Source organism: Pteropus vampyrus, unplaced genomic scaffold (assembly GCF_000151845.1).
Source record: "Pteropus vampyrus isolate Shadow unplaced genomic scaffold, Pvam_2.0 Scaffold141, whole genome shotgun sequence".
In the NCBI taxonomy this organism is placed as follows: Eukaryota; Metazoa; Chordata; class Mammalia; order Chiroptera; family Pteropodidae; genus Pteropus; species Pteropus vampyrus.
Window position 1 is genome coordinate 2,727,104 of NW_011888922.1, and position 15,906 is coordinate 2,743,009.

Consider the following 15,906-nt stretch of genomic DNA (forward strand, 5'->3'; position numbering starts at 1 on the left):
CACTACAATATATAAAAGTGGTCTATCTCATCTCCCTCACCCCAGCTGAGGATTCTGGAGTTTGGGAAATTAAACCAGTTCCTTAGGTGTCAGATATTCTTTGCTTGGTTGGTTCGATTTTGCTCCCAGCATGGAGAACTAGGTTGTCCTCTTGATTCCTGTCTCAGTGGTGCACAGAAAGTGTAAGGAGGTCGCATGGTAGGGCTGGTCTGAGATGAGAAAAGCATCCAGGGAGAACTGGGTCTAACAACTGGGAAGGCCACAGCAAGCCAGGACCAGATCCAACCCAGGGTCCTCAAGGGCAGCTAGAGGGAAGTTCTGTACTCCAGCTGGGACACCTCACTGGAAGAAGGGCCGGAGGCCGAGCTGGTGCAGTCACTGGTAGCTAGCCAGTCCTTCCTCCCTGCCTGGATGGAATAGTTCTTCCCCCAGCTGCAGAGGTAGCTGATGGGCCTGAGCCAGCTGCTGCCCAGGGAGCAGGCGCAGAGCCAGTGCCACCTCTCCACTGTTCACTTGCCACTCCTGGAGCCCCGCTGTTTGCTCATAGCTGTGAGCATCTGGCTAATATAGGAAGTCAAGAGGTCATCCATCTTGTAGCCCTGGAAACAGTGGTAAGAAGATAAACAGAGCACACACTAGGACAGGGCCAGCCCACTCAGACCCAGAACACAGCTCCCAGGAAGCCCTGCAGTAGGCAGAACCCTGGGCAAAGGCAAATCCTGTCCCACTTTGGACTCTGTCTCCCCAGCTGCACAGCTGAAGGGTTGGATTCATCCAGCTACATGTCTAAGGTTCTAAGCTGTTATGACCCCACTTACCTCCTGGGTCCTTCAAATCCTGGATGCCTACCTCTAAGAGTGACTCTAAAGGCTCTACCAGTTGAGTTATGCCTTGGAAGTTGAGCTCAGTCCAGGAGACCTCATTGCTACTGGTTCTACTGTTGAACTCAGGGGCTGAAAGCTCAATTCCCAGATACTGAAGGCACTTAAAACAATAGTTACCAAATGACGGGTCTGCTCCTCAGCCCCAGATTAAGCCCCTCCCTCAAGACCTAAGCTGAGCCTTAAACTGACCTGATCTTGGCCCCAACCTAACCCTCGATCCTGATCCAGGCCAAGCAACCCACTCCTCATGTTTGTTCCAAGGGCTGGGAGAGGATGAAGCTGCAGGTGAAGCAGGGGAGCCCACCAGGCCCAGAAGGAAGAGCTCTCACCAGTGACGTCTCACAGAGCAGTTTGCTCCCGCGCACCAGGTTCCCAATGGTGATGTGGAAGTAGGTGTTGCCGCTGCTCCAGTTGGAGATCTTGGTGAAGGGGTGAGTGGTCAAGATGTCCTAGAGGAACAGAAAGTCTGAAGCTGCACAGCCTTGGCCCACCCTCTGGCCTCACTCCCCTTGGCCCCAGACCATGGACACCACCCATATGACAGGCCTCGGCTCTCAGATAAGAGAAGGGACAAGAAGGTAGAGGACAGCTCTGCCACGGAGCTGCTGTGGCAGGCAGGTGCCTTCCCGCTCCATGCCTTGGTTGCACCGGCTTGCAGGATACCCAGGGAAGTCCAAGAGGCTGTTGGGCACGTGGCACTGGGATTGGAAATGTAAGAGGCCTGAAGGAACTGAGATGGGTTTCAATGAGCTGGTCCAGGGGAAGTTTGAGGAAAGAGACAGGAAGACAGGATAGAACCTTGGAGAGCAAGGTAAAGAAGCAGCCCACAGAAGTCTCTGAAGGTGACCAAGAGAGAAAAGTGGGCACATGAAGCCAACGGGAAGATGGTGGTCATTGGCACCTGTTGCCAACAGTCCAGGTGTACCCCTCTTGTGCACATGGTAGAACTGTGCTTCTTGGCCCCTTCGGTGAGGACTGCTCTGGCCCATAAATATGAGCAGCAGTTACCCCAGCACTGCCTGCCATCCTGACCAAGACGAGCAGAGAGCATTTTGGAAGGATCAAGTGGATGGCAGTGTCCAATGATGTCGAAAGTCTAAGTACTAAAAAGGGTTCATTGTATTTAGTAATAAGGTATTTGTTAGTAACTCTAGAAAAGCTATTTTGACAGAGCAGTAAGGAAGCAGACGGAGCAAACACAGGCAGCCTCTCAAGATGTGTGGCCAAGAGGGCAGATGAAGTGAAGATGTTGGCTGGCAGGGGCTTTTGTCGGAGTGCAGACAGAGCAGCCTGCCCCCGCCCGCTCTTTCCTGTCAACGCTCACCTTGGTCCTGGGATCAATGAGGCTGACCCCATACTTGTTGATAGCAATTAAGAGGATCTCAGGGAAGTTTGGCTCCGTAGTTTGCTAGTAAAGAAAGCGAAAAATCATCAGATGGGGGACGCAGAGCAGGGGTGCATTTGGGACGGGAATGAATACGTCCTCAGCTAGCATTAAGTCAACCTCTCCTGCTACCTACTTGGTGCCAGGGGTGCAACGGTGCTGGCAGCCCTGCCACAATCTCATGGTTTCCACCTATGCTGGGCCCTCAGTGCTGCCGAAAAATCTCTTAATGGGTCCCCAAATGAGCCCCTTTTCCACCTCCCTAGCAGTGGTTTCGTCCCTTCTCTCCTCCTCTAGGAGTCTCTGCTGTCTCCTCTCTCTCAGCCCAAACATCACTCATCTTTAAAAATCCTCCTCGAACCTTACACCTGCCTCCAGCTATCTACCTGTTTCCTGCACAGCCAGGCTTCTCTAAAGGCCTCCCTAGGTGTGTATCAAGGCTGTCCTCTCCTCTCCATCCGGACCCGTCCCCTCATCCTCTCAGAGCAGCCTCTTCACCATTCTTCTGCCTCTGGTCTTGCCCCTCAGATCCACCCTCTACCCTCCAGTCAAAATGGGCTTCTGCCCATTATCCTCGTTCAGAACCCTCCAAGGCTGGCCACCACCAGCAGGAGGAAACCCAGCCCCCTTGCCTGCTTGCCAACCTGCCTTTCATCACAATCCGCTCACCTCACACCTTATGCCTGTCCACACTTAACCACTTGCTCTTCCTGCCCAGGCTTGAGCTCTCACACTTCTGGGTCTTTGCTCATGCTAGGCCCTCTGCCAGGAAAACTCTCCCCAGGGTCTTCCGAGAAATCTCAGATATTGCCTCCTCCAGGAGGCCTCCTCAGCCTTCACAGTCTGGGTGGGCCTCGCTGGCTCTGCCGCCTTGACAAAAGCTCCCCACAGTTTATCCTCCATGATTCTGACCTGTTTACACATCTGCCAGGCTGAGCTGCTGGCCCTTCTCTTTCCCAGGACTGAGCCCAGGACTCAGTATTTAGCCGAGATCCTTAGCTGAGACAAGGTTGAGGGGCTTCCCTCATTTCCTTGCGGGGGCCGGCAGCAGAGGCCATCGCTGTTTCCCATAGTCCTGGGGAGGAGTCTCTGTGCCTTCTCATCCCCGCTCCTCACCCCCTTCCTCCTCTCTCAGAAGCTACCCACAGCGTACCTTCACCTCGAAGAAAGCTGAGCCAAAGGTGGGCCACTTGAAGATGAGCTTCAGGAAGGCCAGCTTGGCCTCTTCCTTGGACTTCCCTGCGTGCTTGTTGAAGTAGGCTACGATGGACTGCAGGGGGAGGGTGGGTTAGAGCCCCCTCCCCGGCCGCTCCTGTCCCATCCCCACTGTCAGCAGCTGTCACTGGCCTTGGAGAGGGGTCCTGGAGGCCATGAGGGGCTCCCCACTTTATCCCAGCTAATGGACTCCTGGCCTCCCTTTCCTCCCCCAAGCAAGTGGGCCAAAGAGTATCAAGTCAAGTCACTGTGGTAACCAAGACAGGGCAAATTACTGACAAGTGGCCAGCGGAATCCTCTGCCTGAAAGACTGGAGACAAAAGCAGGTGGAAAGGAGAATGTGACAGAGACCTTATCAAATACAGGGCCACAGGAGACACTTCCCTGGGCTGCTGGCCAGCACCTGCCCCCTTGACCCCTGGGGTACCTAGGGGGCCACTGCAGGCAGATCCTATTCCCACTGCCTCTGCCATGCTCACCCGCTTCCAGTCATCAGGTGAGACTTGCCGGATGAGGTCCTGGGGCACCAGCTCCCGTAGCAGCTTGGGGATACTGGGGAAGTAAGACTTGTCCTCCTCAAACTTGACTCTATAGATCAGTGCCCCCAACTGCAGCACCTCCTCCCGCGTGCACTTGTGGTAGCCTCGGAGATACTTGGGCAACTCCTGCCAGAGACAGAGCAGTTCACAGGTGGGGAGGGACCTGGAGGAAGCAGGCTTCTTCCCTCCCACTCCAAGGTAGAGTCTACTGCCTTACCCCACATCGAGGCCCACCCACTTCTCCAGCCTCAGCTGACACTGCTCCTTAAGAGGAGATGGCACAATATAGGGAAGTAGCAATTATGTCTACACAGATTCAGCACATTGCAGTTTGAAAACAGCCCACCTCCCCACCACCTATCTCCCTATTCATAACCATCTATCCGTCTACCACCCAGCCATATCGGTCTATCCACTCACATCCATTTCCCATCCATTTCCCCATTTGTCCACCCATCAACTCACCCATCCTCCTATCCACCTATCCATTTACTCACCCATCCATAAATTCATTCATCATCCATCCTTCCAGCCATCCATTCACAGAGTCACCCATTCACCTATTCACCAGTCCATCAAGCCAACAAATATTTATTGAGCACCTACTATAAGCCAAGCCCTTTAAGCAACAACATGTACCCTCCCTACTCTCATGGAACTTATAGTCAAGGCAAGAACAGCTATCATCACACCAAATCAATGTATAATTCCAGTCTTTGAAGGAATTGTTCTCAGTGCTGTGAGGACATAAATCAAGGTAACCTGATCTAGTCTTCGGGACAGGAAGACTTTCCTTAAGATAAAATGATTGCAAAAAACAATAAGTGTTGGTGAGGGTGCGGAGAAAGGGAACCTTCATACATTGTTGGTGGGATTACAAATTGGTACAGCAGCTATGGAAAACAATATGGAGGTTCCTCAAAAAATTAAAAATAGATGTACCTTTTGACCCAACAATTGCACTTCTGGGTATTTATCCAAAGAAAACCAAAACGATAATTTGTAAAGATCTATACTCCCCAGTATTCATGGCATCACAATTTACAATAGCCAAGATATGGAAGCAACCTAAATGCCCATCGACAGATGATTGGATAAATTATGATTCATATATACAACAGAATATTACTCAGCCATTAAAAAAATGAAATCCTACAATTTGCAATGACATGGAAGGACCTAGAGATTATTATGCCGAGTGAAATAAGTCAGACAAAGATAAATAGCATATGATTTCTCTTATATGCGGAATCTAAGGAACAAAAGGAACAAACTAATCAAAAACAGACTCACAAATATAGTGGACAATTTGGTGACGGACAGAGGGCAGCGGGGTTGGGTGGCTGGGAGAATGGGGTGAAGAGTACAAATTGGTAGTTGATAGTTGGTCACAGGAATGGGGAGCACGGCAGAGGGAATGCAGTCAGCATTAATATGATGGCTAAGTGGAGGGCCAGGGAAGGAAGGGAGCAGATGGGGGGCTCGTTTTACGAGTTATATAGATGTCTAACCAATGTACTGTATACTTGAAACTAATTTAAATAAATGAATTTTTTAAAAAATGATTTAATTCACATCTGAAAGCTCGGTGGGTAAAGAGGGAAAGAACTGTGGGAAGAGCATCCTAGAAGAGAGAACATCACTGAAGCCTGTGACAGACTTGAAAGTTTGGAAAAATGTACATGGAGTGAACTGAGCAAAGGGATGCTGGATACAAGACAAGGCAGCAACGTAGATAGTGGCACCTCCATGTAGGGCCACAGTCAGGATTTGGGAATAGGAAGGGATATAGGAAGCCACTGAGAGGATCTGGAAAGTATGAGGACCACCCTGTAGAGAATGGATTGAAGGGGGAAAAAAACATCAGAGAAAAGGTTACTGGCTTCATTCGGATGGTAGGGGTGATGGAGACGTGGATGGATTTGAGAGATCTTCAGGAGATAAAGTCAGGTAAATGATTTAGGATGTGGGAGGTGAGGGAGAGAGAGATACCAAGGCCGACTTGGGTTTCTTCCTTGTGTCAACTGGTAGTTGACCTCGCCATTCACTAAATGGGCAACACAGGGTGAGGGTGGGGAGAGGCATGGGGGAGAGGTAGATCCTACATTTGAATGAGGACAGCCCTTCTGACTCCCAGGCCAGGGTTCACTCTACCATGGCAGCCACCATCCCACTTCCCCTGCCCTTCCCCACATCCTGGCTTGTCTCTCCCACAGAATGGTAAACCAGCTAGCCCAGAAAAGATCACTGAGTCTGCAGTCACAAAGACCTGGAATCAAACCCGAGTTCCTTTGGCCCTGTTATCCATATTACATCACTTGATTTCTCTGTGTCTCAGTTTCTCCCTCGGTAAAATGGGAACAACACGCCTACTTCTTGAGGTTTGTTGAGAGGAAAGAATGAGTGAAAAATATCAGACACGTAATAGAGGCTCAACATGTGAGCCTTCCTCCTGCTTCCTGCAAGCACATGTCTGTGCTGGAAAATATTTGCAGATTCATCTGAGGCCTCAGATATACCCAACTATAACAGCAGAACCTTAAATTCAGAGGACAGCCCCTCACCAAGGGAAGGGCCTGACCAGATGGGATTTGGGAGCTCAGAAGAAACAGTCAAGCCCCTGGGGGCTAGAAGGTTGAGAAGATCTGAGAGGTTGGGCCACCGCCGCCACCCACCCACCCCACCACCCACCCTAGAGGGTCCCAGGAGAAATCTCTTCAAGGATGTGCTGTTAGTGGCCCCTCCCCTGGCAAGGACAGCAGGCCTCTGCTTTCACAGTCACAGCACATAAGGTCGCCATGCATGGGGGCAAAAACAGCAGAGAGGCACTGGGCATATCACCTGGTAATAGTGGAAGATGGAATCGGCCATGGGGTCCTTCCCTGGCACCGTGGTGGTCCACAGCTTCTTCATAAAGAATACTTGGTAGGTGAGTGAGGGCACGATTCCTGTGGCAAAGGGCAGTCAGTCACCTGGAGGGTCCGGGTACAGAGGGGCACCCATGTCCAGCACCAGCCCCTTGGGTACCACCCAGGTGGGCCTTGCGGTGTGGCCCTGAGCCAGCACCCGCCCTGCTCCAGGCCTCAGATGATCCCAGGACCCAGCCTCACATTACCATCCTTGACTGGCCGTGCTTTCTTTATCCAGTCTGTCAAGTGTCGAACGAAGTCGAAGAAGAAGTCGTTCTCAGGGACGCTGATGACCTAAGGACATGGCCATTCTGATCCACTCATTTTAGTTTGAGCAATACTGAGTTTTCTGACTTTCCCACCCAAGGCCCTCCTGGTGGCTCCTTCTCCATAAAGACTCCCACTGGCAACCAGAAGGGCAGAAGAGGCGTCGCATATCAGCCCACCTTGCACCAATGGCACCTACTGAGTGTCTCTAGAATACAATCTGCCTAGAGTGACAATCGTTCCATTCAGTCCTTCAGTTAAAACCCAGTGAGTGGCACACTAGAGCCCATGGCCGAGAACGAGGCCCTTCCCCTGCCTTAGATATCGTCTGGCATCCATGTCCTGCTCCTCCTGCAGGCTCTCAGCGACCCCGGTCAAGGACCTCACTGAGACTACCTCTGGGTCCCCAGTGTCCGGCACAGGGACAGCCATGAAGTGAGGAGGCAGACATGGACACACAGGGAACTGGGAGTGAGCAGCAGAAGCGGGCATCCGGTCTGCCTGAGCGGGTCAGGAAAGCCCCACGTGGGCAGCGGCTTTCACATTGGGCCTTCGATTCCCATGGACAGAGAAGTGGGGGAGGACTATGTGGGATGGTGGCAGCGGCCTGTCCTCTGGAGTCACACCCACCTAGAGCTGAGTCCCTGCTGTGCGACCTTAGATAAGTTCCCTAACCCTTCTAAGCATGAGTTTTGTGTTCTATTAGGTGGGGATGATCACTCTTCGAGAGTTATTTTGAGGGTTAATTGGCCTCCGCACGCCAGCTGAGGAACCAGATCAAATATGGAAAGTGTCAGGGCAGGGTGAGGAGCCTGGAGCACCCAGAACATAGAGTACCACATGGCTCCCGAGAGTCTGAGCATGCTGTGCAGTGCCTCAGAAGAGAGATTTGGGGGCAGCCGTGACACATGAGGGGGCCATTGCAGGGATATAAGAATAAGAAGGAGATGGGCACACGCGGATGCTGCGTGCAGGAGTGCCCCTCCCCCCCTCACCCCTCACCCCCTCTCCTCCTCCCCCTCCTTCCATCTCACTCCTCCCCCACTGCTGCCCCATGAGCTGCCATGACTCCAGCAAATTTCTCAACAGACAGACCAACAGCAGGCGGATAGAAGGCAACGACCACCACCCACCTTGTCTGCAATTTTGACAAAGAGGCTGAATCCCTCGGAGGACTTGAGGAGCAACCGAGCGGCAATGTTCTGGCAGAAGTCCTTGGCCTTAGTGCTGGACTCCACCTCGAAGGCCTGGGGGGTTGGCGGGGTCATCACTTGGCTCTGGCAGGGCCTCTTGAGACCCTCTGGCTGTGACTCCAACTAGACTGAGTCCCCTCCCATGCAAGACAGCCCCGCCCCCCAGGGGGGGCCCGGTGGGTCCAGAACTGGGCACAGTGTTTAAGAAAAGGAAAAGCAACAACTCCTGTCTGGGTCTTTCCAGATTGTGTCCTGCCCAGCCCTCCAAACAGGACTCGGCCTTGGCCTTTAAGGTCCTGGCCCTGGCCGTACAAGCATGAGTGATGGCAGAGGCCAGGGAAGCACAGACAGCACCGGTGATTGGAAGGAGAGAGACTGGAGGAAGAGGAAAGCAAATTCCAGAAAAGGGGAGGAGAAAAGATAGAGGGGAAGCAGCCCAGACTGGGGTGGGAGGAATCGGAGAGTCTGGGGAAGTTCGGATGGAGGGAGAAATGCAACTGAGGGCCGTGGGGAGTGGGGGGACCTGCTCTATGGAGCCTTCCACTGGGGGGGACAGGAAAGGATCTTAGCAAGTTTTTCTGTCTTTGTGACAGGAATCCTATCGTGGCATTTCTGAGTCTTGTCTCTAGACGAGTTTTAAAACTGCTTTTCGAGCTAAAAGTTTTGATGTTGGGCTCGTTTATCTGAATGAGATAGGAAGGGGTCTGTAAGAATGTGGGCTCAAGGTAGTAGGGGAGGCCGGGGGCAGGGGGCAGGCGGGCCTATGCCCAGGAACAGAGCTGGCATCAGGGAGGCGGCACAGGCGTAGAGCTCGGCTCAGAGGGAGGAAGCGCTTCTCTCTAAGGAAGGGCTCCTCAGAGAGAGGGAGACATGACCTCAGGCTGCTCAAGGAGGCTAGAGGTTGGACCAGGAAGCCAGGGGCTCCTGACCCGGGGAGTCTGTGGCCTCTTGACTGAGCCCTGACTCCACCGTGGGCAGGAGGATGGAGGCAAGTGTGGGAATGGCAAGAGAGAAGCATCAGGTCTGCTCCCTGTGTCCCCGAGGGAGTCTGGTCATTCAGGGGCGTCCACGGACCAAGAAGCCAGCAGCCCTCACCTCGTCAGTGTCGTCAGGAAAGTAGACCTTGTGGAAAATCTGGGTGGTTTTGTGCTGGATGGCCTCCACCTCCACCAGGTGTGGGGGATACTTCCGGGACCCATTTCTAAAAACCATGGGGTGGGGAAAGGAGAGACGGGACAAAGTCAGGAACCTGTGGGTTCGTGGGGCCATGGGTAGCAAGGAACAGAGGGAACTTTCAGAGACAGACCCACTTCTATTCCCTGTCCATCACTTCCTACCAGGCGACAGTCACTTAACTTCTGAGAGCCTCCAGTTGCTCTTCTGTACAATGGAATACCAGCACCCACCACATAGGGCTGTGGAGGGGACCAAACGAAGCAAAGGATGCAAGTGAGCTTCGTGGAGTGCAAAGTTCAGTCAGGTGTCTGCCTCCCCAGCAGACTCGAAGGTGTGAGCCAAGCCCTTCTAAGCAGCCAGACTCTGAAACTGTGTCCCGAATGGGCAGTGAGCACTGCAACCTTTGTTTAGCTGGCAGCTGTGGTATCCCAGGGATGGGCCCTGACTGCTGTGCGGTCATGCCCTTATCCCCAAGGGACTTGTCCCACAAGCTCATGTGGCCAGGAGCCCATCCCAGTGCCTGCCCCCACCGAGCTCTGTGCCCGCTGCCTCTGCCCCATGCAGGTGTCCGCACCTTAGGGCTTTCTGGAGCCGCTGCAGGCAGTCGATGGCGAGTGGGCAGTGCTTGCGGGACTGCAGGAAGCGCTGTACGTGGGGCAGGAGGATGTTGCTGGGCGGGAAGAGGCCTGTGCACAGCCAGAGCAGCTCCCAGCCCCGTTCCTCGCTATACCTGCAGGAGGAGGTGTGGTGTCCAGCAAGGGTACAAGGGTCTGAGCACCCCCAGTGGCCACACACCCCTCGGTTCCTCACCGTGGTAGCACATGGTATAGCACATGCCCTGATCCCCACCCGTGTCTGAGGACCAACATGGGCCCACTTTCCTGACCATTACTGCTGGTCAGCCAACCTGTGCAGGGCCACATGGCTGTGTCGTTGCCAGCCACATAGAGATGACCTGCTCATGCCAGAACGAAAATCAGCTATGTCGCCAAGCACTTTGTTTGGTTCAGCTAAGATTTTTTTTCTTAGCAAGACTTTCCTTTGAAAGAAGCAGTATGCGACTTATATTCTGGCAGAAGCTCTTCAGCTCATCTATCTATTCCTTGAGTAGCGCTGAATTTGACCAGCCCCTGGGCTCCCTCAGGCACCACTGGGAGCTCGTTGGGACAGACAGGAGGGAAGCTTGGAAGGCTTTTAGAAGGAGGTGGCATTTGGGGTTTGAAGGATGAGACAAATTCTGATATGCAAAGGAGATGAAAGGTTTTCCTGGCTGTGGGCGCAGCATGTACAAAGGTTTGTCAGTGTGAAAAGATCTGATGTATGGCTCGATGGTGGATTTGAGTAAGAGATGTAGAAAGTGCCAAGGCTGGGGAGGGAGTTGGGAGTCTAGGCCTAAGGGAAGATGGTGGGGCATCTCTCGGGCTCTGAGACTAGCTCAAGCCTGACTTCTCACTCCTGCCATGGTCTGCCCAACAGAGAGGAGAAGGTGACACCCTCTGGGGCCCAACACCTTTAGGCCATGAGATTTCAGCCAGAGCTTCCAAATGACAGCCAGCCCAGCACAGGCCAGGGATGAGACACTTGCTCAAGAGCTGAACCTGCAGGCAGCTGGTGTAGTCTGGGGTGGGGGAGGCGGAGGTCCACAGGAGGCCCAGGCAGGGAGTGACAGGAAATTAGAAGGAGCTGGGTCTGTTAAACTTGGAGGACAGACTCAGAAGGCATAGCCACCACCTCTTGGTTCTTGACCCTCCTGAGACAGAGCTAAGACGTGAGAGGCCTGAGTGAGAGAGGACCGCGGCCAGGCAGAGCCAGTGCTGCTTTGGGAGGGAGGGAGCTCCCCATCACAAAGGGTGCATGACCTTTAAGATTCCCTTCAGCTGGGAGCACTGGGGGTGGGGGTGGGGGGCTACCCCCACCTGCCCATGACTCCAGGCTCACCTGATGTGGTTGTCAGTCAGCTGCTTCAGGATCTGCACATACACCTCATCCTTGAGGGGTTCAGCCTTCAGGGCGCCCTCAAAGATCTGGTCAGTGAGCTCGTTGACGGAGCGCGTCCTCTTGGATGGGTAGTCGCCCATGTACTTGAGCATGGGTGGGGAGCCGTCAAGGAAGGGCTCATGGCTGAGGGGGACCGCTGGCCTGGGAGGCAGGAGGCTACCTCTCCCACAGGGCCTGCCTCCTGATCGTGTGGCCCTGGGTTCAGGCCTCTCACTCAGGAAATAGGCATGATCTGCCCACCCTTCTCTCCATGCCCACCACCCACCTTCTCTCCTCAATCCTCTAGCTGCCTCCTCAGGCTCCCAACCCCCTATCCAAAGTCTCCACAGCAACCAGGATGCACTGTCCAAATCACTACTAATCTGACTGTGCCATCCCTTGACACCATCCCACTGGTTCCCCATGGCCTTGGGACACAACTCAAGCTTCTTAACAGGACTCGGGGACCCTACATGAGTCAGCCCATGTCTTTGGGTTCCCTTCCTGAATCTGCCCTCCAGCGGACTGAATTATCTTGTGCCCTCAAAACAGCCCTGCTCTGTTTTGCCTCAGGGGCTTTGTGCATGCTGCTCCCTCCATCTGGAACTCCCCCACTCTCCTCCTCTTTGGCTGCCTAAGGCCTAGTTTTCAGGTCTCAGCCTGGATACCACTTCCTCCAGGAAGCCCTCCTCCAAGGCCGAGTCAGGTCTCTGTGCTGCTGGCCCTATCAGAGCACTGACCCCAGTCAGCATGTCTCCCCTCTTAAATATAAGCACTATGAGGCCAGAGACGAAGTCTGGTCACCTCCGTGTCTCCACACCTGGTTCAGCTCATGGCATAGTACACATCTGTCAACCAAATGACAGGGTCAGAGGAGATAATGGGTAAGGTGACCACTTATACACTGTAAGATATCAGGCACGTGGATGGAGCCAGTCCATCAGCATCCCCCCCTCCACATCTCCCCAAAACCCAGCTGGGCCCTCAGAAGGAAGCAGGTATCGACATGAAAACTCTAAAGGCAAGGTCCTGACACCATCCCACCCTGAAGTCCCCGCCCCGTGGCCTCTTCCCCGACCCGCTGTGTCACCCATCCTCATGGGTTCGGATATCGATGAAGGCCATGCAGGCCTCCTGCGAGAGCTCCTCGCTGCCCAGGATTTTCTTGAGCAGTGCCTGCTTGAGCGGTTCCCGTGTGTGGCTCCACAGCCGGTCCTTGCCTCGGGCCTTGGACACCATCACACGGCTCAGTGTGTGCTTGGGTGGGGGCCTGACACCACAAAGGGACAGTTAGCATTGATGCCCAGGTTGTGAGACTTCGTCCCCATCCCTCCCTGTGCCTGGAGGCCGAGAACGGGGCCCTGCTTCGCCCTGTGGACCTGGGGTAAGTCACAAGCCCTTTCTGGGTCTTAATTTCTCAGCTGGAAAACAGAAATATGAAGATGCTGACTGTGCCCCAGCCACTGCTGCCCCCTCCCCGGCCTCCTCACTCACGTTCCTCTCTGCTCCCGCCTTGGCATGTCCTGCCTGCAGCACTCCTCCACCCCAAGTCACCCCCTGCATAGCTCAACTCAGATGCCACCTCCTCCAGAAAGCCTCCCCTCTGTCCCCAGCAGTCCCAACACAATACTGGGCACACAGAAACACAGCTGCCTGGTTTTGTGCCCACCTCCCCACCAGGACTGAGAATTGCGTGTGCCTAAGATGCCACCTCAGACTGCAGTCACAATCTCTTAAATGAAGAGAAGGGTCATCTCAATGGACAAAAACTGCCCTTTGGCTCCCTCTGACCTCATAGGTGAGGGCATCACAAAACAACCCCACCTCGCTGACCAGAGTCGCAGAAGCCTGCAGCTGGCCATCCCGGGGCCCCCTCTCCCCTTTCCCTGTCACCTGAAGTAGTCGTAGGAAAATTCCTCCAGCGTGTAAGGCTTGGCGCGCACCTCGGGCTCCGGCGTTCGCAGCTGCAAGAGCCGGATGACATCCTGCCTCTGGTCGGGGGTCATGGTGACCAGGGCCTAGAGACCGAGGGACAGGAGGCTGAGGTTAGCTCTCCACTGGGGGCTCATGGAATCAATGTGGTAGAGCCTGGAGCCTTCTGGACTAGGGCTGGGGAGACTGTGGCTGTGGGGGTGCACCCTGTGCCCTATTCTGACCCTGGGAGTCCCTTTGCTCTTTTTGGTTTCTGAAGTTATTGCTACCTCCATCGTGCTGGGCTCAGAACCCTTCCCTTGGTGCTCTGTGTCTGAACCAGGTTGGGTCAGTCAGAAAGCCAAGACAAGGCAGGGGACACAGTGTGAGAACTGCCCAGTGAACAGAGCCTGGCTCAGGAGATGCCTGGAAAACTGAACTCTGAGCCTCAGTGTTGCACCCGAGGGGGCTGCAGGAGCACCAGGGCCTCTCTTCCCAGCTCTCTGCTCTCATCGTCCTTTCAGACAGAGCAAGGCGATGCCCCTGCCCCACTCTCCTCCCATCCCCACCCCAAGCATTTCCTCATCTAATGCAGTTTTAGGCCCCTCTCCATCTCATATAGGTTTGATAGTTGCCCTAACTTTAAGTTTGTGGTCCCATAAGACCCCCAGATCGTCTTCACAGAAGCTGCAGACCAGGAACCTATTGTGATCCCTCACTCCATTTTATAGACATGGGAAGAAGACAAAGAGGTGTCCAGGGGAGCGTCCCATCCATCTGCCACCTCCAGGCCACATACCACAATCTCCCGCGGTGGCATGGTGACAGTGGGCATGACATACACACAGTCAGTGGGGAAGTCCCCACGCTGCTTGGTCCGCTCATTGATGCCACAGGCCCAGCCCGAGTTCATGACCTGCTCGCCTGTGTCATGGTCCAGGATGATGAGGTCTCCCTTGGCAAAGCTGAGGAAGCCTGACTCCTCGCCCGCTGGGAGGCAGAGGTGAACGGGACCACATGGGGGCAGAGAGAGAGGCTGGGTTGGCACATCTTCATTGAGGTTGATGACCTATAAGCTGTTCCTCCCCACTGAATAACTGATGCCCTGTCCTACTCATGTCTGCTCACTGGTCACCCTGCCTCCACCTTGCCCTCCACACAGACATGGCCATCACAATGGGCCACTCGTCTGCTCAAAAAGCCTTCTGTGGCTCCCCATTGCCCTAAGGATAAAGCCCATTCTCCTTGACATGCTCGGAAGGCCTGTTGTGGGCTGGCCTTCCTGACCTCCTGACCTCACTTCTTTCCCCTTCTCCCTCGACTCACCCATTCCAGCCAAACCAGGCTCTGCAGTTCTCAGACACACCCGCTTTCCCCAGCCTCTGTGCTCAGTCCCGCTCTCCTCTCTGCCTCGCGCCCTCACGCACATTCCTCCCTGAACCCCAGGCTGCGTGGAGCCTGTGTCCTCCGGGCTCCCACAGCCTCTGGGTTTCCCTGGTCACCGTGCTGTCGCAGGCACTGTCGCCGTCTGTTCCCGCCCCCTCTCTCCACTGAGGGCAGGGACAAGGTCTATTTCCTCTCTGCCCAGGGCCCAGAAGGGAGCCGTAATTGCTGTCATCATTTGAAGATGGTGGGTACTCGGGGAACACAGGAGGAACCCCTGATCTCACCTGACTAAGGTGACAGATGATAAGTATTGAAGATGAAGGAAGTATTAAATATGGAGAAAAGAAAAGAGAGAAAAGATTGCCCACAGAGCACAGAAGGCAGGCACAGAGTTTAGGTATTTGGTCCAGCTGGAACCAAGGGCGTCTGGGGAAGGATGAGTAACAGGCACTAGCAGCTTGAATGCCAGGCCAAGGATAAGGTGTGTGATCTGACTGATACCCCTGACCCCCAGTACCGGGCAGCCCATGCCAGGAGCCACTCACCAGGGTTGGGGTTGTCCTGCAAGGCCACCACATACTTGGACCTCTTTCGGAGCCCCTCCAGAAAGGTGACCACTAGGTCACGGATATCCTCGGCATTGCTGGAGGTGAAGGTGTACTCATCCCCCTTGATGGTGGCCAGCGTGAAGCTGGGGGCTGTCAGTTTGGCTCCCCTGCAGGACCAACATGGAGAACAGGGCCCAGCCGGGGTCAGTCCTGCCCAGCCCGAGTGACGTGCAGCACAGCCCAAGTCAGAGCAGCCCAGCGAGAGCAAGACACGGCACTCCCTGAAGGAGACCAAGGCCAGCTTAGTCGGACGTGGCTTGGCCAGAGAGAGGCTGGCCCAGCCAGGGTGAGACTTAGCTCAGCTCAACCTGTCAGACATGGCCTGGCCAAAGTCACACATGGTCAGAGGGAGGCCGGCAGTGGCCCAGACCACTTTCCCTTTGCTGTCTAATTCTTACTTACCCTTTAGGTCTCAGTTTAGATACCCCTTCCTCCAGGAAGCCTTCCCTGCCTTCCC

The 15,906-nt window shown here is 54.4% G+C and overlaps 1 protein-coding gene across 1 annotated transcript in view; it reads right to left on the minus strand.

Annotated features, from left to right (window-relative positions):
* Window positions 1–437: 437 nt before the first annotated feature.
* The window catches only part of MYO7A (myosin VIIA), a 72,544-nt gene continuing 57,075 nt past the window's right edge, over window positions 438–15,906 (minus strand). Inside the window, exons 31-44 of the mRNA XM_023535554.1 lie at window positions 14,255–14,445; window positions 13,438–13,562; window positions 12,657–12,814; window positions 11,506–11,659; window positions 10,142–10,297; window positions 9,487–9,592; window positions 8,332–8,445; window positions 7,138–7,225; window positions 6,864–6,970; window positions 3,963–4,148; window positions 3,422–3,538; window positions 2,209–2,292; window positions 1,214–1,333; window positions 438–599 (exon numbers count right to left, since the gene is read on the minus strand). Of these exons, the coding sequence (XP_023391322.1) occupies window positions 510–599; window positions 1,214–1,333; window positions 2,209–2,292; window positions 3,422–3,538; window positions 3,963–4,148; window positions 6,864–6,970; window positions 7,138–7,225; window positions 8,332–8,445; window positions 9,487–9,592; window positions 10,142–10,297; window positions 11,506–11,659; window positions 12,657–12,814; window positions 13,438–13,562; window positions 14,255–14,445 (1,796 nt within the window). The 3' untranslated portion in view covers window positions 438–509. The remainder of the gene's footprint in view (window positions 600–1,213; window positions 1,334–2,208; window positions 2,293–3,421; window positions 3,539–3,962; window positions 4,149–6,863; window positions 6,971–7,137; window positions 7,226–8,331; window positions 8,446–9,486; window positions 9,593–10,141; window positions 10,298–11,505; window positions 11,660–12,656; window positions 12,815–13,437; window positions 13,563–14,254; window positions 14,446–15,906) is intronic.